The 21,885-nt window shown below is 42.3% G+C and overlaps 1 protein-coding gene across 3 annotated transcripts in view; it reads left to right on the top strand.

The window, feature by feature from the left end:
* The first annotated feature begins 1,230 nt into the window (after window positions 1–1,230).
* Window positions 1,231–21,885, top strand: part of SSPN (sarcospan) — a 47,836-nt gene continuing 27,181 nt past the window's right edge. Inside the window, exons 1-2 of one of the 3 annotated variants that reach the window (XM_039519004.1) lie at window positions 1,231–1,458; window positions 20,471–20,916. In XM_039519004.1, the coding sequence (XP_039374938.1) occupies window positions 1,440–1,458; window positions 20,471–20,916 (465 nt within the window). In that variant the 5' untranslated portion in view covers window positions 1,231–1,439. Of the gene's footprint in view, window positions 1,459–1,502; window positions 1,651–20,470; window positions 20,917–21,885 lie in introns of those variants that run through there. The other 2 variants (XM_039519019.1, XM_039519014.1) reach the window with 2 other exon arrangements.

Here is a 21,885-nt window from a genome sequence, read left to right as displayed (position 1 = left end):
CTCACGTATCTGCAACCCATCTGAACTCCATAGCAAGTGGAAAAGCCCATGGGAGGGAGATAAGGAGAGGAAGGCTCTGTGAGGATCCCTTGGGAGGGAATGGGCTGCAGTTCTGCCCTGAGCCCCATAGATCCCTTGGGAGCCACATGAAGCAAGTCTTCCCTATGCAGGACCCTGTGCCACCACACAGGCTGTAGGACTCCTGGCTCCCTCATTCCACTAGGTCAGGATGTCGCAGAACAGAAATCTAGAAAGGCCTTTCCTGCCTGCAGCTGCCCCAGGATACTCAATTAAATGGAACCCCCTATGCAGGGGGAGGGTGCAAAAAAGACAATATAGACCCGGAAAAAGTAATACAGATCCAAGCTGTGTTGTCTTTTACAATTAATCTCTGCGGGGCCGGGGGTGAGGGATTGTTAAACTGGCTCTGAAGCCACCTTTATGTGTCAATTTTATCTGTCCACTTTCAGGTAACACCAGCCTCTGATGACCAATAGGATTGTAGACATAGAAAACCAAACCTCAGGTGCTCTTCTAAGGAGAGGTCTGTTGAATAAGGTACAGGCTTAGGGGTCAGGATGAATGGGCATCTTCTTTGTGGCATCATCTCACTGAGTAACTCAGCCTCTATATCTGTTTCTTTGTGTGTCAAACATTGGGAATAATGCATACTTCACCAAGGTGTCATGTTTGCAAAGTGCTTTGAAATCCTTGAGTGTATGAAGCATTCTTAGTACAATGAACTTGAGCACTTCTTGAAACACAGCATGAAAATGACCAGATGAGCTCCATCGGAATGTGACACATATTGAAGTTTCCAAATGCAAAATAGTTTAGGGTTTTTGGACTTTCGAAGACTGTTTTTATATTTATAACTTTTTATGGGAACCACGTAGCCAGATAAGTATGGGTTTGTAGTTTCTTTACAAAGGCACCATTGACAGTGAGCTAGAACAGCCAGTGTTTTAGGGCTCCAGCTTTTCATCTCTTGAGATTTCCATTCAATTTCTGATTAGGTCACTAGTGGAAACAAGCTTGAAGGCAGTCACGGACTCAGATATTTGAGTTGTGGCTGCTATCTCCCAAATTCTTATAAACTAAGCAGGGAGAAGCCTAGTAAATTCCTGCAAGGAAGACTCCAAAGGAAAACTCGGGGTGCTAGAGGGGATTGTATTAGTGGTTCAACAGGTGGATTCTTTTTCCTTAGGATGATATTCCCCTCTTTCTGATGGTTTTCAGATGGCGAATAGCACTTAAGCAGGCTCTTGGCACAGGTAAAGTTCAGCCTTAGTATGGAGCCAGCAACCAACCATAGTATTAGGGAATTATGACATAGTGTCCTTGTTCTAAGACCCTGTGGAGGAAAACTTCTTAAGCCTGCAATAACCTGTCCCTGTTAAGCACTGAGGACTGTGTGGAGAGAGCTACTCTACTGACTAATGCAGGCATCAGAACCAGGTGAGTTTCATTACTTCTTACTCAGCAAAGTTGAAGGGCTGAGAGTCCTTTCTGAAGGAGGAAGCTAGAGAGAGGGACAGGCAGTTATCCTGCTAAAGAACTGGAACCAAGGTTTTATTTTGAACCTGCTTCAGATTTTTGTTGTTTGTGTTAAGTCTGATGAAAATGAGTAAGAGGAACCACTGCAAAGGGGTGAGTTGTGTAGCAATTTATACCATGTCTGCTGCCCTGTTAAACGGTGTGAACTCTCCCCTCTTTCATTAGATGTTGTGCTCTTGAAGACATCTCTTTTTGGCTTAGATTAAAAACTCTGCTCTTGGTCCTTTGTGATAAGTAAAGGTCCTGTGCTGTTTGGGGCAAGAGCAAATTCTGACCAAATTCTAATCTAGGTAACTACAATCTTCCAACCTAATTCCACCCTGCAGTTTCAATTAGATTATTTATTGTTGTCCCTTCTGCCAAGCAGTGGCTAGAATTTGGAATTTGAACTTGCCCAGTTCCTGGTTGGGATTGAAAATAGTGATGCAGAGGCTAGGCTGTTTCTTTCTTTTCTGTTTTATTAAGAATATTTAGATAAATCCTGTTCACCTTGAACCAGGATGTGGATGCATCAGAACCATTTGCAGAACTTCAGCTGACACTTTGCTGTGCGCAGCACGTTAGGCTCGCTTGTGTCTCTCTGGATTTGTCCACACTAGTCTTTGTCTCTTAAAATTTCCCACAGCTACTTCTACCACTGGAGCTTCACTTTGGACTAAATTCTGTCCTGACTTGCCCCCGAAGCAAACGGTGGCGCTGGTTCCAGGCTGTGTAGCTATGCTCAGGAGGGCATCTGGGAGCCATTCTGATGGATGCTGTTCAGTTCCCTGGCAGAAAACAGAACAGCCCTAGGGCTGCTCTTACCTTGTAGCTTCTGCCCCAAATATCTGGAGCATAGTGCACTCCAGCCGCACCCTTTCCTCCTTCTTCTGAAATGTTTCTTCCCTTCTCTGGCCACGTTCCCATCCTAGGAGTCGTAAAGGGCACTGACATAAAGCTGTTATACTGGCCGTACAACACTGGAGTTCCTCCATATGCCATGGGCTTTCTCTAGCATACAGGGGGTATAGAAGAGCCCAGGAATGGGGTCAATAGGTTTCACTGACAGGGCAGAGTTTGCATGTGGTACTTCCATCTAAATACACTGGGTCCCATGCAGAATATAGTGTGTATATATAGATATCTTTTTAGGTTGTTTTTAAAGAGCATAAGATGAGTGTATCTTATAAAGAAATAGTCTTATACATAAAAAAATAAGATATTAAAATTAGAATGACTGAGTGGGTGCTTAGCATTAGACTGCCAGCAGATAGGGAGTCTGAATGTCGTGTATCAGTAATCAGTGTTTTTGCTCACTAATATTCATTTGTAGGGGCTACCCTCTCATTGTAGTCTTCCTAAAATAAGACAAAAGGACCCTTAATTGAACTTGCATGTGAAATTCCTGCTTGTGCATTTCAAAGAGCACAACTCTTGTATTGCATTGTATTTCTGAAATACCCTGTAGCATTAAGAGAATAGATGATGTGGCCCAGTCTATTTCTAATTCTCCTTCTGAGTTTTCTTAAAAGTAAATGACAGGTTATAAAAATCCAGCTGACCAAAAAAGCTAGCTCTGGCCAGTCGTTTCAGGCTAAGCTAATGCAATTATCATTCTCATCCATATTGTCATGCAGTTAGTCCTGCTGAGTGTAGCCCTCAAGTGTCCAGATTTTTCATCATAAATTCTCTTTGTTCCTCTTGAAGTATTACTCCCTGATTAAGGGATGTGATTTGAGAAACTTAATGTCAGATTTTAAAGTGACAGTTGATTTTTCCCTTAGCAAGTTTGTTTTCTGTGGGAAAGCATTTACATTACATTGATGTATTTCCAGGCTCTTTTTCTTTTTACTTCTTTGTGGATGCTGTTCTTAATTTTGCTGAAAATACTGTCTCGCTTGTGCTCTCAGCAAGTGTAAATGAGTCCACTTGTAGGCTTTTCTGTGTATTGGGAAGAGATGTGAAGTGAAAGTTAGAACCAGGAATGAAAATTCCCTCCACAGTTTGGCTCACATGGTTACAGGGAATTATAATTCCTCACATGCCTTCTCACGTGCCATGGACATAGGAATTGCCACACTGGATTGAACTAGTGGGCTGTTTACTCCTGTATCCTCTCTCTGACAGAGGCCAGCAGCAAATGCTGCAGAGGAAGCTACAAGTAGCTCCATAATGGACAATTATAACCTGCCCATAGGAAAGATTCTTCCTAACCCCAGGCATTTAGCACTTGAAGGAGAAGAGTTTATATTCCCTTTATTATACTATCTGATGTAAATATTCTCATAACCCATATAAATGTCTATTCATTTTTTTAAATCCTGCTAAGCTCTTGGTCTCAATAATATCTTGTAGTAGTGAGTTCCACATTTAACTATATCAAGGATTGGCAACCTTTGACATGCGGCCCGTCAGAGAAATCCACTGTCAGGCTGGGATGGTTTGTTTACCTGCAGCGTCCGCACGTTTGGCTGATTGCAGCTCCCACTGGCTGCAGTTCACCATTCCAGGCCGATGGGGGCTGTGGGAAGCGGCAACCAGCACATCCCTCAGCCCACGCCGCTTCCCGCAGCCCCCATTGGCCTGGAATGGTGAACCATGGCCAGTGGGAGCTGCGATTGGCCAAATCTGTGGACGCTGCAGGTAAACAAACCATCCCGGCCCTCCTGCGGATTTCTCTGATGGGCCATGTCAGGGTTTCCTCCCCACTCTGGGGTACAGATGTGGGGACTGGCATGAAACACCCCTTAAGCTTATAAGTACCAGCTTAAGTTACATAATTCCCCAAGGCACAAATCCTTTCCTTGTCCTTGGACGATATTGCTGCCACCACCAAGTGATTTAGACAAAGATTCAGGAAAAAGACCACTTGGAGTCCCTATTTCCCCAAAATATCCCCCCAAGCCCCTTCACCCCCTTTCCTGGGGAGGCTGGAGAATAATATACTAACCAATAGGTTAACAAAGTGAGCACAGACCAAACCCTTGGGCTTTTAGGACACTAAAAATCAATCAGGTTCTTAAAAGAAGACCTTTATTATAAAGAAAAGTAAAAAGAATCACCTCTGCAAAATCAGGATGGACGGTAACTTTACAGGGTAATAGAAGATTTAAAACACAGAGGACTCCCCTTTGGACTCAACTTAACAGTTACAAAAAAAAGGAATAAAACTACCTCTTAGCATAGGGAAAAGTCACAAGCTAAAACAAAAGATAATCTAACGCATTTCCTTGCCTTTACTTATAATTTGTGTAATTTTATATGTATCATTTCAGGTATCTCTTTAGGAGCTGGTTTACCTGCTTGGTCTCTCTCTCTCTGTCCCAAGAGGGAACAAACAAAGAGAGCACAAACAAAACCTTTCCCCCCACCCCCTGATTTGAAAGTATCTTCTTTTCCCCATTGGTCCTTCTGTTCAGGTGCCAGCTAGTTTAATTGAACTGATTAACCCCTTACAAGTAAGTGATTTTGTACTTCTGGCCAGGAGGGATTTTATGTTACTGCATACATAAAGGTTGTTACCCTTCCCTTTATATTTATGACAGGCCACATGCCAAAGGTTGCTGATCCCTGAACTATATGTTGCATAGTGCATCCACATCACTCCAAACACATCCAGCAATTTACAGTTCATTTCTGTAATCTAATACAAACTCCCTTCTCTCTCTCTTTCTATATTCTCTTCAGCCAGCCTCGCTGACCCTGGACTTTGTCCTTTCCTCCCTATAGCATCCAATCAGCCAACACCAGCTTCTTTAGAGTTCCTTCCCAGTCTTGCCATTCTTTGCAGCAGATTCTCATACTCTCCTGTCATCAGGAACAGCTTTCCTGAGGTATATTGCTCCACCTCTTCAGCCTTCATTGCACTAGATCCTCACCTACTCCATCCCTTTGACACTGTTCTGGTGGCACAAAGAGGCTGGAAAGCTCGTTTGAATTTACTTTGAACAAAACACTTTCTGTGGCACTATCTGAACTATAGATTTCACTGTGTTTAACCACTGTTCTGAAAACCAGGGATGCCCCAACCACATCATACAATGGTTTGATCTTGCTAGTGTGAGCAGAACCAAACTCTTTGAAAACAGTAGAGCTGGGCAGGAAATGGTTTTCCCAGCCTACAAAAATTGTGAAGATCTTGGAGAGTTTCCAGTTTTGTATAAGGACAAAACCAAGGCCTTTAAAAGATTTTTAATAAAAAGAATGCAGAGAGCTCCCCAGAACAGTCAATAGCTGGGGGTCAGAGCACTCACATAGGATGTGGCAGACCTGATAGTTGGGGCACTTCCTAGGATGTGGGAGACCTAGGTTCAAGTCTTTCCTCTGCCTGAGTTGGACTAGGGACTTGATTCTGCGCATTTCACATTCCATGGAAGTGCCCTGGCTATTCTGGGGTATGGTTTTTCCTCTCTTGATTTTGACCAAAGACTCCATCCTGGGCCTGAGAAACCTTTCCCAATGAAAGTTTTGTCAAATTTCATCCTTTCCCATGAAGAATCTTGGTTTTGACAAATCTACAGTTTTCAAAGAAAAAATGTTAGTCAAAACTTTTCCAACCAGCTCTAGAAAACAGGCATGTTAAGGAATAGTGCTCTAACTCTCGTAAAGCTTGAAGCTACAGCATTGCTCCTTCACAAGGTTTCCTTCTTTCCATACAAGGCAAAACCCCAAACTGTGTTTTAACATGGTCGGGTTACTGCCTTGTCCAAGCAAGGAGCTCAAATACAGTTATATCAAGATTTTGTCTACACTAAAAAATGTAGTATTCATATGGCAGCTTTGACCACCAGCCTCAGTGAGTGCACTGTGTAGACAGGAGTAAGGTGTTATGACAAACTGCTCTGAATAGTGTTAGTGGCTAAAACTCCAAAATTCAGTGTAGATTAGACTTTCCTGGGGTGCTGTCACCAACTGGGTAAGTGATTAAGAAAACTTAAAAAAAAGTCTAGTGTGTACAATGGTGTAGTGGGACTTGAAGAGAAATGTGAATAAATGTTCAGTTAAGAGAATAGCTGCGTGCGTGAGATAGAATAAAGCTCATTTAAATGTACACAGCGTCTATATTGTACCATCTCAGCATATATTTTATCATCCCTACAATCTGCTAAAAGCTACCAGAGAGATGCATGCTGGAAAATGCCCTGCTGTTGCAGAGAGCACTGCTAAACCTGTGGTTACCCATTTAAGTTACTTATTGATTCATGAGACAAAAGGTTGTTTTCTTTTGCCCTGCAGTTTCAATTTAAGGTTTGATATCCCCTGAGCAGTTGAAGTCTGAATACATGACTTCCCCTAACATGTAAAATGACCCATAAAGATATGAGACAGACAACTGAGACACACTCATCCTTAAAATGACATCAGTGGTATTACTGAATGGACTTTGGCATATTTTAGACTCTTTGCAGTAAACTGTATTGTAGGTGGGACTGCCAATATCACCCATCATTAAGGCCCACACTTCCCCTTGTAAGACCTTGTCTTTTAGTTGTCTGTAACTTAGAGTTTGGCAAACCATTTTTGCAGAAATCTTCCATGCTGGGTGTCTGCCTCAGACTGAATTGTTCTGGAAAATTTGAACCAAAACAGTTAAGCTGTTTCTGAGAATGAGGCTATAGAGAAATACATTTTGCCCATGTTAAAAAATGCTGGTGACTTTTTTTCCCCCTTTGAACAGCTGAAGTTGCCCCATGCTTTGGAGCAGAGACTTTAAATTTGGCAGGGAGGTGAAGAACTTTGTGCCAAACATAGGGCTTTTCAAAATCTGCCCGAATTTGACCAAGTTATAAGCCTTTGAAAAACTGCAGTTCCCACATGCTCAGCAGAGACTTCTTCAATTTTAGCTGCTGAAATCTCCAATGATTCCATTTATACTCAAGCCTCTCATTGCTCCTATGACTGACCAGCCTACATGTGCGCCATGCCCACAGAGTGGCTGAGCATGCTGCATCCCCTCACTGCTCCTATGTTTGACTGGACCTTGCATGCTCAATCTATAGAGAGCAACTGAGCATGCTCCAGCCCAGGGCTGCATGGGTGACGTCAGGCTTTCCTTGTAATGGTTGCTCTCCAGACTGGGGTGAGGCCAAGGCACTGGAACTGAGAGCAGAGAGTCTGTGTGTCCTGTGCTCCAATGACTCCCCAGCTGGCACTCCGGCAACAGGGAGGAGGAAGCCACCTGGGTTGAATATAGAGGGAACAAAAGCTGGACCTAGGTGGGGAGGGAAAGGAGTAAGTAAGAACAAGGAGTCTGGTGAGACTGGGACTGTAGGAGATTGGGGAGAGAAACTGAAATTGGTAGGGTGGGGAGGCTGGACCTGGGAGCCAGTGATGGAAATGGGGAGCCAGCTGACTGGAGGTGGGGGAAGAGAGGAAGATAGACTGGCTGGACAAAGTGACTGGAGCTAGGATCCAGTGGGGAGGAGAAATGGGGGGCAGGAGGATGGGAGACAAATCTGACAAGAAGCTGGAGTGTGGAGGGAGAGCTGTGACTGGTCAGCCAAGGAGATGGGGATGGGAGAGAGGGACTTGCTCAGTAAGCCCAGAGCGAGCAGGATACTAGGATTGGCTGCGCAAGGAGACTAGGATGAGAATGGAGACTGGGAACACAAAACCTGGGCTAGGACAAGGTACCAGTGGTGGGGAAGAGACAGGACTAGGACAGGGGCAAGATGAAGGGGACAGGACAGAAAGGGTCATGCTGGGGGTCGAGGGAGGGAAACAGGAAGAAGTCTGTGCCCACTAGAGCATACTTCCCTCCAGAGCCTGGAATGGAACCCAAGGTTGCTAAGTTTCACCATTCTTCTGTCAGCAAATATGTATGAAATCCACTGGCAAAGTGCATGTCTCATTCCCCCACTAGAGCTGGTCCACTTAAAGGATGACAACTTACTACTTCTGTCAGTTATTCCATCAGCTCATGTGGCAGAGGTCTGTGTACTGGATTTAAAGGTTCCAGCCCTGCTGATGGCTATGTAGGTGTCAATATGATGCAGCATAATAGAATTCCTGTTTTGTTTATTTTTTCAGTTTGCTTTTTAAAAAAACCTAGGAAATAACACACACACACTCTATATTAAAAGAACATTGTTCGGGTTTGAAAGTCAAGCACTAAAAAGTTAGGAAGTGTCAGAAGTAAGGTTGCCTGTGCATAATCGAGTTTGCTTTTTGAAATGGGCTTAAAATGGAGCATACACTTCTATTTTTTCTCTACAGGGAGGTGGCATTGCAATCTGAAGTTTCACAGAGTGGTAGTTTTTTATGCTCTGAATACTGTGTGTAGTGCTTGTTTGGTTTCTTTGAAAACATTTTAATAGGAAGTGTTTGAGATTGGTCTCTGGCTGAAATTCATCAAGGTTTCACACATTCTTGTTGACATGAATCTTAACTGTATCATTTTTTTTACATGAACAAGAGAGGCAAATCTTGTGAAGAACTGATAACAGCTTGTCTTTGAAAAGGAACATTTAGGTTTACAGTTGGTTTTTTTTTTTAAACCATTATTCTTCACTAATTAAAGTTTTTGTGTACAGAGAAGCTTCTGTATAAAGGGTCCACTACTGAATCTCATCTGAATGTACTTTGTAGGGTCTGGTTCTGTGACTGAATAACCTACTGGTATTCCTCTTATATATCAATATATCTGTATTATCTGATAACTTCCCGAGATCTTCACTTTAGCTACTGATGTCTGTAAAAGAATGTGTGTCCAAATAGTATGTCACATTGGTCAGTGTCATGATCATGTAAGTAAAGAGTCTACAGAATAACGACTTACATATACTGTGGGCAGAAAGAAGGCTTGCATCAGAGAATGGGTGGCCTTCTGGTTTAGGATTTGGCCTGGGACTTAAAAGCTCTAGGTTTAAGTCCCAGCTCTGCCACAGACTTCTTGGGTGACCTTGGCTAGCTACTTAGGGCTTGATGCTCAGGACCTGCCCACATGAGTAGTCCTATTGGAGACAGTTACTTTCTGCCTTGGTTCCCCATCTTAAAATAGAGATATTAATACTTCTGTCTGTCTGCTCTATTTAAACTGCAAGCTCTTCAGGGCAGGGACAGTCTCCTGCTATGTAACTGTATAGTCTGTGCGTAGTATATCCCTCTGGGACAGTGACCGTGGTCAACAACTTCATTCCTCTGGCACAATGGAGCTTTCTACCATAAGGGCAAAGCTTATGCAGGAGAGACAAAGCTTTGGTGGTGGTCAGTCTGAGGTGGTGGAACAAAGATCCCCAGGAACCATCACAAACCTTGCTATCTTATACTCCAAGTGCAAGGTGTACTTCTTTGACCTTGTCTTCTCTAACATAAACATAGACCCACATATATAAAAACAATTCCAAAAGAAAACACGCCATTGCATGCACTTCTCTCTCTGGGGAGAGGATGGGAGAAAGAAAACACACGAGAGATGTTAGTCATATTACTTAATGCCCTACTGGAAGACACTCAGATACTATGGTGATGAGCACATTATAAGAGCCTACATAGAATAGAATGGGAGCCTTTCCGTAATATAAAAAATGAATAATCTCAGTAATAATAAGTGCATGGGAAGTCAGGGTGAGAGAGGCAGAGAGCCTAGCAGGTGGGGACAAAGATTGAGGCAATTACATCTCTAAATTTACTGGATTTATTAGTGGGTTAAAAATTCAGTCTTGTTAACATGGTTTTCTTTTATTTAATATACAATCCCATGTGTTTTAGAGTTGTTACCCATTGATGCCTCGGATTTATATGGGTAAGGAATCTGTATAGAAATCTTCCAAGTATAGCCATGTGACAGGTAATACTGAGTTGATGTGAGAATAGTTTGGAGATGATTAAAATGATGCATTTTAAAATCAGTTTTACTAATTGCTGATATTTAGCAGTGCGATTTTAACTGGGATTCCTGTGTTCTGTAAGGCTTTGAACACAGTTAGTTTCCCACCAATTCTCTTGGCAGCGTTGAATGTAACAAAATGACCATAAAATTGGAAAATCTTAGTCACTTTACATCTCTGAGAATTAATTCTTTCAGTAACGGGAAAAATATCTTCCACTCTCAGGATCACGTTCAGGCCCTCTTCCCTTTTGTCCTCCAATATACTATAATATCAACCAAGCAGTGATATTTTGCTCCTATATTCTAGTTGGTCTTGAGCTAGCCTAAGTGTCCTCATACCCTCCCTCCCACGTTACTTGTTCCTTCAGCTCAAGTAATCCCAGTGAGAGTGTATAGTTGGCCATGTAGGAGTTTGTGTGGTGTCTTATTCCCTCTTATGGCTCCTCCATGGCCATTCAAGGCAGGGCCATGATCTGGCCCTAAATGACTTGCCTTTGGTCACAGAATGAGCCAATGGCAGTCAAGAATAGAAGCCCAATCTCTGAACTCCATGCACTCTGTGCCACCTACTAAAACAAACACTGCTGCACTTCTCCAGGGGAATACGCCAGATTAGTGGTAGAAACAGAGCCTAAGCATGTTGATTCCCAGCCTCCTGCTCTGTCTAACAGACAATAATCCTTGCACTTCTAAGCCATTTTAAATGGATTTTTAAAAAGCAAACAAAAGAGGGGAAGAAGGGGGGGGAAAAGATTTCAGTTTGAAAAAAAACTTGCCAAGTGCATTTCCAGCAACCCCACATAATCACTGTAATCCAAACACACAAATAACATCAGTATGTGAGTTTGCAAGAGAAATTACTCTGCTATTCAGCAATAACAACTGCCGTAGCGAACTCATCTTCAAATCAGACTTTGTCAGTCATTCTGAAAAATTACACCAACATTCAATATAAGCATGATCAGTATACACTAGTTATTTTTTGTAACCAAAAAAGGAGGGCATAAGTCTCTTCTCTGCAGACAAATGTTCACATAAATCAATAACAACTCTTAATCTTTACCCCTTCACCTGATTTGATTCATCCACAATATTTGCATCCTAATCATACAAGTATTTAACATTTCACTAAACCAGATTCTTGATCTGCTCCTCTCTTTGCACCTGGAACACTGGACACATCATTTTCTATGCACCTCTCACTGTCTTACAATTTCATCAATTACACTCCCCCCATGCACAGACCTAATCAACAGCATATTCCAGAGACAGTACATGCCCAAAATCTCTGCCCCTCCCTCCTCCTCAGGGCTAAAAGTAAGTATTCTGGATTCTGTTCCCCGCTGTGCCACTGACTTACTCTATGACCGTGTGCAAATGTCATAGCCCTTATACCCCACATCCTGCAGCCATTGTACCTGCGAAGCCACTTTGATGCCAGTGGGATTTCACGAGTTTAGCAGCGAGTGAGAATTTGCTCTTCTATGTTTGTTTCCCTGTTTGTAAAATGAGTATCATAATACTTGCCTAGATCAAAGGGGTGTGGGGAGGAGTGAATAATTAATGTATGTAAAGCACTTTGAAAGATGAAAGGTGCTATGTAAGTACAAAGTATTAACTTAAAAATGGTTACTGCTGTAACTTACTAGTTTATTCTGTAAGAAATGCACAAAGTCTAAATAATTACTACTAACAAATTAAGGGATAGATTGTGCCAAGCCCTAAAACAGCTGCACGGGGGGGGGGGGGAATCCTTCCTCCTTTCATAGCTGACTCAGGCTTCCAAGATTTTATTCCCAGTTTTCAAGGAAATGTGGGAACTATGCCCAAGACACTCCCTCCTGGGAGCAAGTGGGTGGGGCTTAGGCAGAGCCATGGCTCCACCTCCTCCTGTGCCAACCAATGGAGCAGGCTGGACATGTTGGGTCAAAGGGGTGTCTGAAATTAGTTTTGTCCCCATGGTTCTCCCTGTGGGCAGTGTATCTAGGCTAGAGTAAGGGGCAGTGCTTTAGAAACACAAATTAACTAATTCAGTAAATGTTCTACAGCTGTTAATTTCTTTTTTTTTTTTAACTGGAGGAGTTTTAAAAGTCCCGTCCCCCCCACCCCATGAGGGAGCAGACATCACATTGGGTAGCTGCGGTACTATGGATGAGGGATTCAGAGATGACCATTTCAAACACAGGCAGAGGGATTTGCACTATGGCAATGGTGATCTTGGATAGGGTGTAAGAGGCAGCAATAGCCTTGATCCTTCTAAAATCCGGGATGCCTCAGTGCTGTAAGGTTTGTCAGGCTAGAACAGTGTTTCTCAATTGATGGATCATGACCCCCCGGAGGGGTCACAAAAGACAATCAAGGGGATCCCCAGGCAATACATTTTTATAAAGCAAAGGAAATAACATTTTCAGAATAGCCACCCTGATAACAGTTTGGGGCCACAAGCAGGGGGGGCCCCTGTGTGGTTTTGCCCAGATCCTTGTATTGCCTGAGTCCACTCATAGATGTGGGTAAACTTGTATATCTGCTCCCTGTTTGGCATATAAACAAAAGACTTGTGTCACCTGGAGTATCATCCAGCATATCAGCATGAACATTACATTTCCTATAAAAAAGGAATGGCGTGCCTTTAAATGGCAAAGCAAGGGTATACATTTATGTCATGAGGTGACTAAAATGTGTGCCTTAGTGAGACTGATTCATATTGGTGTCAGTGACAGCTGTGCCAATCAGCTTTGTGTTTTCAGCAATTTTTTTCTTTCTCTTGTAGACTCAATTTCCTTCACTTTATCCTTGTCATTAATGAAAAGTGAGGGTGTGGTTATTATTCCTTCTCTTAATACCCATTTCTGCTAGGCCAGAGCATAAGGTCGCATGCCAGTTTCCCTTCCACTCATGGGTGTTATCTGTCCCTTCAAAATGCTCAGGGAGCTTGTATCTTATAATGTATTTGTATTCAGTCTCTGTAAACACATACAATATAGTAGATCCATTATCCTCAGCAGAACATGAATAAGAGGATTTGCCTGTTTGACCAAATAATAGTTAGTACCTGGCGAGAAGGTCTAATGGCCATGGTATCTTGTTAATGTACTTTGACACATTATCCTCTGTAAATACACTTTAAAGAATGAGGCCCAAATTCAGAGATGATACAAATGGTGGTGTACGTTAGACTCCCTTAAATCTAGATAGTGATGTGAAGGGGTGCTGTCTACACTGCAGCTGTCTACACTACATCACCTCTGACTTTTTTTACATTTGTAGACTTGCCTCTGAACTTGGTCCGATGGAATAAATAGTGTATGAAAAATATTAGTTGAACTGAGACACTGTTTAGGCAAATACCATTTGGGCATACAACTCTGATTGTGGTGTCCTGTATATAAGACAAGTCATTTTCCACAACTTTTCACATCCAGTATCTTGTCCCATATACAACACTGCACAGCTCAGCCATATTCTGAGTTATCCTAAAAGAGAATATGATGCATTCAAAAACAAAAACAAACCAACCAACTAACCAAAAAAATAAAATAAAGTAGAATGGTAAATCTGAACCAAAATCTCACATCCAGACAACCCCAAACTTTTGAAACATCCCTAACTAAATTCAAACTTTGTAGTTCTGACCTATCTTTAATATTATTGTTTTATAGTTAACTGTTCCTCAGACACTTTTGAGAGCTAGTTATTATTAATTACTATTTATTATCATTCATCAATGGATAACAGTCTTCAAAAGTCTAAGTTAAAATCTTTGGATTTTAGGGCAAATACATGTATTGATCTCTCTCTCTCTCTCTCCATTTTTCATGTGGGGAATGCTCCTGCTGTCTCAGAGAACTGGACTAATTTATCTAATAGGTCTCTTCTATCTCTACCCTTTGATATTCTGAGTGGAAATAGTTACAATTGATTCATACCAAGTAACATAACTGGAAGCTTATAGTATTTGTTAGTAAAACAATCAAGGCCCCATATATAAGATATTGCCCTAAGGTACCATGTAGGGAAGTACGAGGGTATAAATTCCACCATTCCCTTGGGCAGCTGCATGTGGCTTGCCTGGCTCAGGCTCAGCAGGACTGCTTCTCCCACTCCATGTGCAAGTAGAAGGAAAGGGTGGGGGTGGGGAATAGGCAGCGCCGTGGCTTCTGGGTGAGCCAGGGCAGAGCTAGCTGGGTGTGAAGGAGAGAGTATGCTGGGCTAGCCCACCGCCAGATGCCACATAGTTCTCTCCCCCACCCACAGTTTGCACAGTACAAAGGAGCTGGGGGTGCCTCTGAGTCACAATTCCTTTCTGGAATTACTCCTGGGGCGGCACAGCTACACACGCCATGCCATCCTCAGGGCTGCAAGTCAAGTCTCTCAATCCAGCCCTTAGTTGTTATGTGGAATTTCCAGACTGCAACTCTGAGACTAATTTGGCTCTCTTGGAGAACTGTTTTTAAAAATATCTGCATAAATATCTTTCTTTATTAACATACGAGATCTGTGAGTGGATTTATTTCCTCCAAAAAATACTGTAGTGGAGAAAAAAATCTGTGATTTCTGGAATTATATATCTATATCTGTGGCCCTGTAATTCTGAGGAGAAATAGGAATGACTGTCATAGCAGTGCCAGTCCAGCTGTAACCTGTATTTTGACACTTACATTCTGGACAAGAGAAAAATAAGTCAGAAGTTGCAAAATGGGGGTCATTTTGACTTTGTGGTTGTTGGCTTCATGATTTCTTTTGGCATAGTAAAGAATAAAAGATGCACAATGTTTGACATTGGACAATAATATCTAGATATGAAAAAGCTGTGGGACATCACAGTAAAGCACCAAAATTAGAGTTCCATGCCCTGAGATAAATGGTAGCATGTATCTGTGGCCTCAATTCACAAAAACATCTTATTTGGAAGGACACTCAAGCACATGCTTAATTTAAGAATGTGCTTAATGTACACTTAAAGTTAAGCCTCTGCTCAAGTGCTTTCCTGAATCAGGGCCTCTGTGCATAAATCAGTAACTGTTGTTCTTCAGTATGTCACTTGGATTTTCTCTATAACAGAAGATTTTTATTACAATTAATCTAGAAAGTTCCAGGTTATTAATCTTCAGATTTTCTAAAAATAACTATATTAATTTCTAACATGCTCATGCAATGCTCTGAATTTTTCTACAACAGATTTTCCACTAGATGCACAGTATCAAGAACAATTAACAAATATGATACTGTTTATAAATAATGAATGGCCAAGCTTGGGCCCAATGCCCCTATTGAACTCAATATTTTGGGTGTGCAAGAAATGCAGGACTGGGTGAGAAGTGGTGAGTGTACAACAGTAAAAAGGGCTTTGTTGTTTCCCCATCTTGTAGCCATTGTCTAACTCTTTTTTTTTTTTTTTAATCCCCTACTATATATGCTTTCCCACTCAAGGATTTTATTAGAGTAAAGTTTACAAAATACGTCTTGGTGTACTGCTACTGTTATAGTGACTGTCTGTCTAAATATGCCATATATAGTATATTTTTAAATTACAAGATAATCTACTAGCTTTATTTAACAGCTGATTAATATACTTAGGAGTTGCAAAACTCTTCCAATGAAAGCAGGTCAGCTGTTTTCTGACTGTTACATTCCTCTTTGCAGTCTGTAGGTTATATGACAAATGTATCTAAATAATTCCCACGTTGGGCCAGATTCTGCTCCCCTCACTATTTAACAAGAGTATCTTACTCCACAGATAGACCCACCGAAGCTCACAGGATTATTTGTGAGTAAAGTGCTATCCAGCATGACTAGGGGGATCAGAATTAGGCTCATAACCATGAGAGAAGTGTCTGTGTTGGGTTAGAATGTTGCGTCTGACCGAGAGGTAAATTAGGATATGTCTGTGACCTGGATTGTAAACCCAGGTCTGTGTGACCTGGGCTTGTTGGACTTGGTGTTCCAAGCCCACACTTGAGCATTCAAGCTGCATTATAAACCCGGGTTTACAGTTGCTGGACCCAGGCCTTGCTAATGTGTCCATACTGCACTACGCAGTCCTTCTGACTCAGGTCTATAGCTTGACCTGCATCCACACTGCTAAATTTCAGGGCTTGGATCCGAGTCTCAGTGGAACTTGGGCTCTGAGCCACCCTCCTAGCAGTATCCTAGGAACCGGGACCTGAGTGCTTGCTGTGTATGGACACAAGGGGGGCTAGGGATCAAACCCAAGTCAGAGCCTAGGCTTAGTGTGCAGTGTAGACATACCCTAATCTAAGGGCATGTCTACGCAGCTGCGGCAGGCCTGGGTCAGCTGACGGGCTCATAAGGCTCAGGCTGTGGTGCTATAAACTTGCAGTATAGATGTTTGGGCTTAAGCTGGAACCTGGGCTCTGAGACCCCAGGATGGGAGAGGGTCTTAGAGCCCAGGCTCCAGCCCAAGCCCAAACATCTATATTGCAAGTTTATGTCCCTGCAGCCCAAGCCCTGTGAGTCTGAGTCAGTTGACCTGGGTTCTAAGAGTCAGTGCCATGTAGACATACCCAGTCTGAAGTGATTGGCTGAGAAGGGAACTATTTTGTTTTGTTTAGTTTCCTAAGAAAAATAACATTACAATAGTACTTCCTGCAAAACAAACTGCTTGTAACAAGATGAGCTTTATAGCCTATTCTGTTCATGTGTCATCAGTCACAATCACGTGTCCTGACCCTACAGTCCTCCATGCAAACAAAATGTCCCATGGAGTTCTCCCTGCATCTGGACAACAAATGGTGTTAGGTGCCTAACTGACTTTCCGTGGGAGATGGGAAGGGTCCTAGCTCCCATCAGGGCCGGCTCCAGACCCCAGCGCGCCAAGCAGGCGCGTGGGGCAGCATTTGGCTCCGGCGGACCTTCCGCAGTCATGCCTGCGGGAGGTCCACCGGAGCCCCGGGACAAGCGGAACTGCCGCAGGCATGACTGCGGAGGGTCCCCTCTTCCCGCGGCTCCGCTTGAGCTCCCGCAGGCATGACTGCGGCGGGTGCGCTGGTCCCGCGGCTCGGACGGTCGCGGGACCGGGGAAGGGTGGCGTAATTTCTAGAGCCGCCCCTGGCTCCCATAAGCCCCTTTGAAAATCCCCACCCAAATTCTCTTTGCACAATCTGCATTTGTTGAAGTACTGTCCAAACCCATTGAAATCAGTAGCACTGTCTGCATGAATAAAGCAGGTGGGGTTTGGCCCCTTTATAAGAATATTCTCATTAATCAGCTATTTTACCTGAATGCAGGTGCTAAAAATCCTACTGACATTTTCTTTGAAAAAGAAACCTCACTTCAGATCTGAGTTGGAGGGGAAGGGGAGAATATATGTAAATAAATTATAAATATATCTACATCCTCCGCCTCCAACACACTCCTTTTGCAACACACAACAATGCAAAGAGAACATAATGTTGCCCTAACAACTGGGGATTCCTGGTTTAGCCAACTCTGTCATCTCTGGCCATGACCAACTCTGGAAAAAACCTTTTACGTGCATTACCAACCAACATAAATATGAGCAGTTCTGAGCTGTTCTAACTTACTCCCCCAAGATCAGCATGGCTTTATTCCACTTTTGCCCGCCTCTTCGAATCCTTCTCCAAGCACAGATTGCCCACAGTTGAGGAACTGGAACTCAGAAGACTCCAAAAGAATATTTCCTTGTTTATAGATTAGTGGTCTGTTAAATTCAATTTAATAAATTATTTAACTGTATATTGATTTTTTTTTCCCCACCCACTAGCTCAGAAAGAAACTGGGAATCAGGAAACCTAAGTCTATTCCCAGCTCTGCCCTGATTTTAGGTCTGACCCCGAGAATGCTACTTAAACCCTCTGTGCCTTAGTTTTCCCATCTATAAAATGGCATAAATATAGTGACCTTCTTTTGTAAAGTACTTTGAGATGTAAGGTGAAAAGCATGATATAAGTGCAAAGTATTTTCATGATTTTTTAAAAAGAAATAGGCCATGCTTATTATAAAATATTGTCACTAAGAAGATATAAAAGCTTAGTTTGATAGACAACAAATATTTGGGGATAACTTTCCCAATTTTTTTTCTCATTTTCTCTTTCATTATTGTTATTGTTTTAAGAGTATTTCCTAATCCTTCATTTAGGAAACAAGAACTCATGTCACTTGTGAGTTATGTGCATATACGGTGTCTGAAATCACTTCATGACTAGTTTTCTTTTGTACACCTATAATATAAATATCTGAAGAGGATATTGCTTTACCCATAAGACAAGGTGACATCATAATTGATTAATACAGCAAACACAGTTCATTGTTAAATGCCATAAAGAGTTGGAAATAGTGTAGTTTCCCAGAAAATATTGCCAATATATCAAGGGAAAGACTTCCTTGATGAAACCTTAGCATGTGTAAGATCCTCTTTGGATACTTCAACATTTTGGTTATTCTCTCCAGCATGACTTTGTATCCTTCCAAGATGGTTGTGTTGGTTCCTCCCCCGCCCCACACACACACACTTTCTGATGACTCCCTTCCTCTAAATTCCCCATTTGTTCTTATCATTCATTCTAATAAAACATTCTCTTCTCTAACTGCCGGGCCAAAATTCTGATCAGTTACGCCAGTGATTTAAATGGCTTTTCACCAGTGTACTGGAAGCAGAATGTGGCCCCTTGTGTTTGCTGGTTTCACAAGTACTGCTTGGTTACACATTTAAGTGCTTTGCAGGCACGGGGCCAGGTTGCATAGGACACAAGCGATGACTGAATTTTGGCCAATATGTCATTCTTTACATACTTGGGCCTCAGTCTAGTGAAGTATTTAAGCACATGCTTAATGTAAGCACTTGAGTAATTCCTCTGAAGTTAGCTGAACTCCTACTTAAGGGCTTGCTTGCTGGATCAGGACGTTCTAGTTTGATACTTCTAATATCAGTTTGGTATCTGTATTTTGAGCAATTATGTATAATTTAAATGGATGTATGATTTCTTTCCATATGAGAAATATTGCACTCTGTGCTCAGTGCTAAAAGCACAGATTTTGTTTTTTAATAGCTTGCTCGTTACCTAGCTCTCTCTACTCCTGTACTGACATACAAGATCCTCAAGCATCCCTTTAATGTTACATGCCGCAATCCTGCTATGAAATCCCTGTGGATGGGCGGACTCCCATGCCCATACGGAGCCCCCAGCGAGGCTCTGCAAGGGGCCCACCTGCACAGATTCCATTGCAGGACCGTGCCTATAGTGTGTGTGTGTGTGTGTGTGTGTGTGTGTGTGTGTGTGTGTGTGTGGTATTTTCCATACACACATTCACCTGTACACTTCTGTGTATATTCTACCCATAATCAAAAATAAGAGAGTGCAATGGGGTAATAGGGTGATATAATGCTCCTTCCTTGGTTAATTAATAATGAAGCATAGCCCTAGTTAATGTTAAGGCACCAATAAATACTTTATGCTCCGTCAATACCTGCACATAGTCATGAGTTCTTGTTACTTTCCATAATGCATGCAAAAGGAGTACATGTTTTTTTAAGATGAGTCCCTAGTGTTCCTATTTGTTAAATATTCGGTACCTCGCCTTGCCTTTTAAAGTTATGGCAAATTCTGGATTGCTTGAAATCCAGAAAACTAGCTTTGAATTTTCTTCATGTCACTTACATGCTCTTTTTATATACACATAGTCTCCCCACATCTACACACACACTCAGACGCACAGGTAGTAGACTTTTGCATGCAAAAATCACACACTTGCATACTGTGTGCACAGCACCCCACTGATTTATTCTGTTAGTTTCTGTGTGCTGATAACATAGCTGTAGTGTGGTGATCAGCTTGTGCCTGTTAATTACACACACACACACACACACACACACAAATCAATCCCCCATGTGCTCAGGCAGCCCCTACCTAGACAATGGTTTCCTGCATATCAATTAAGTTCACACAAGCAGTGATTATGATTACATATGCACAGTTCTCATGTGCACAGCCAGCCCCAGCACAGGCAATCTGCTTCTGCATGTTGGCAGTTCACTACCCCCCTTGATTCCCCCTCTTCTCTGGGCTATATGTGGCATTTAGAAGCTCTGACAATCTGCTCCAAATGTTTTCCATATTTGTTCAGCCTCCTTGATTCAAATACCAGGAACAACTCAGCCAGCACAAAGCGAAGCTTCAGGGGCACAAAAAAAAAAAAAAAAAAATCCCCACTTCAACACGCCCATCAGCCAGGGGAAAAAAAAAAAGTTGATCAACATGAGAAAAGAGGAGAAGAAACCTCAGAACAACACGTCCCTTAAAAACCAGAACCAGGCAGGGAAGGCACCTGAAGGGGAGAAAAGCACCGATCCAACCAAGCAGCAGGAGCCAGCAATGAAGAAGAAAGCCAAGGGGGATCCCAAAACGGGCCAGGAGGAAGAATCCCACACTTGTTGTGGCTGCCGTTTCCCGCTGCTGGTTGCCTTGTTGCAGCTGGTGTTAGGCATCTCTATAACAGTGCTGGGCTTCATTATGGCAGGCATCAGCTCTTCTTTACTAGTCAGAGACACTCCATATTGGGCTGGGATAATTGTAAGCATAAAGTCTGTTTCTACATAAAGTGCATTTGCCAACATTAATGCAATCTGCATGATGCTACACTTAATACTAACCAACTGCATGTCCTACACCAGATATGAGCTAAACTAACTAGAAATATTCCTGCAATTATATGTCTAATTTACTGTTCCAAGGAAACTGCTGTTGCAGTATAATATAATCCTTTATATTCCTCCCCCAAACACCCCAATACCTTGAATAAAATACAGGGTTGCTGTGCACCAGATGTATATTATGTTACCTATTAACCTGTTTGCTATTAAATGATGGTTAGTAATGCTGAAAAAAATGTTTACTACTTATATTGTTATCCCCCCCCCCCCCAAAAAAAACCAGTCAGTTTTAAGAGGGTGAAAGTATAATTATAAACCTCTAATTCAATGTATTTATAATAGTGTCAGAAAAGAACTGGCTGTTCTTTTAGCTTCCACACTGTGATGAGTTAAAAAAAGACTGTAACTTAACCCCTTTCTTCCCCCCACCCCCAGCCACATCCCAAATTCTTTTCCATAAAACACACCCCATGTGGCTCTTGGGACTAAAGGGTTACTATGAAATGCAAAACAAGTAAGTCTGTAAAGTCTGAAGGCTGTGACACAAGCCAGCTAACATGAGGAAATTCAAAGTTGCGAGAGACAGGCCAGCCTTGTCTAATGCAGATATGGCACAAAAAAACACAGTGGCCGGAGTAAAGGGTGGGGTCCCTGATAAGTCTATTATAATCATGCGCACACACACGCAATCAACTAAGAAATATAGCCCAAATCCTGAGCACAGGGTGCTCCTGTAGAAGTCACTAGGAGCTGAGGGCACTCAGCAGCTCTCAGGATTTGGTCTTGTTTTATTTAATAATTTTTAGAGAGACAGTACATGTGGCTATGGTATTCCTGTGTTGGGGTGTGTATTATGTATGTTTTGCTATGCCTATTTTTCCCCGAAGGA

The sequence above is a fragment of the Mauremys reevesii genome, linkage group 1 (assembly GCF_016161935.1).
Source record: "Mauremys reevesii isolate NIE-2019 linkage group 1, ASM1616193v1, whole genome shotgun sequence".
NCBI classification, from domain to species: domain Eukaryota; kingdom Metazoa; phylum Chordata; order Testudines; family Geoemydidae; genus Mauremys; species Mauremys reevesii.
Note: the sequence above shows the minus strand (reverse complement) of the source record. Positions and strands in the feature narration are given on the sequence as shown.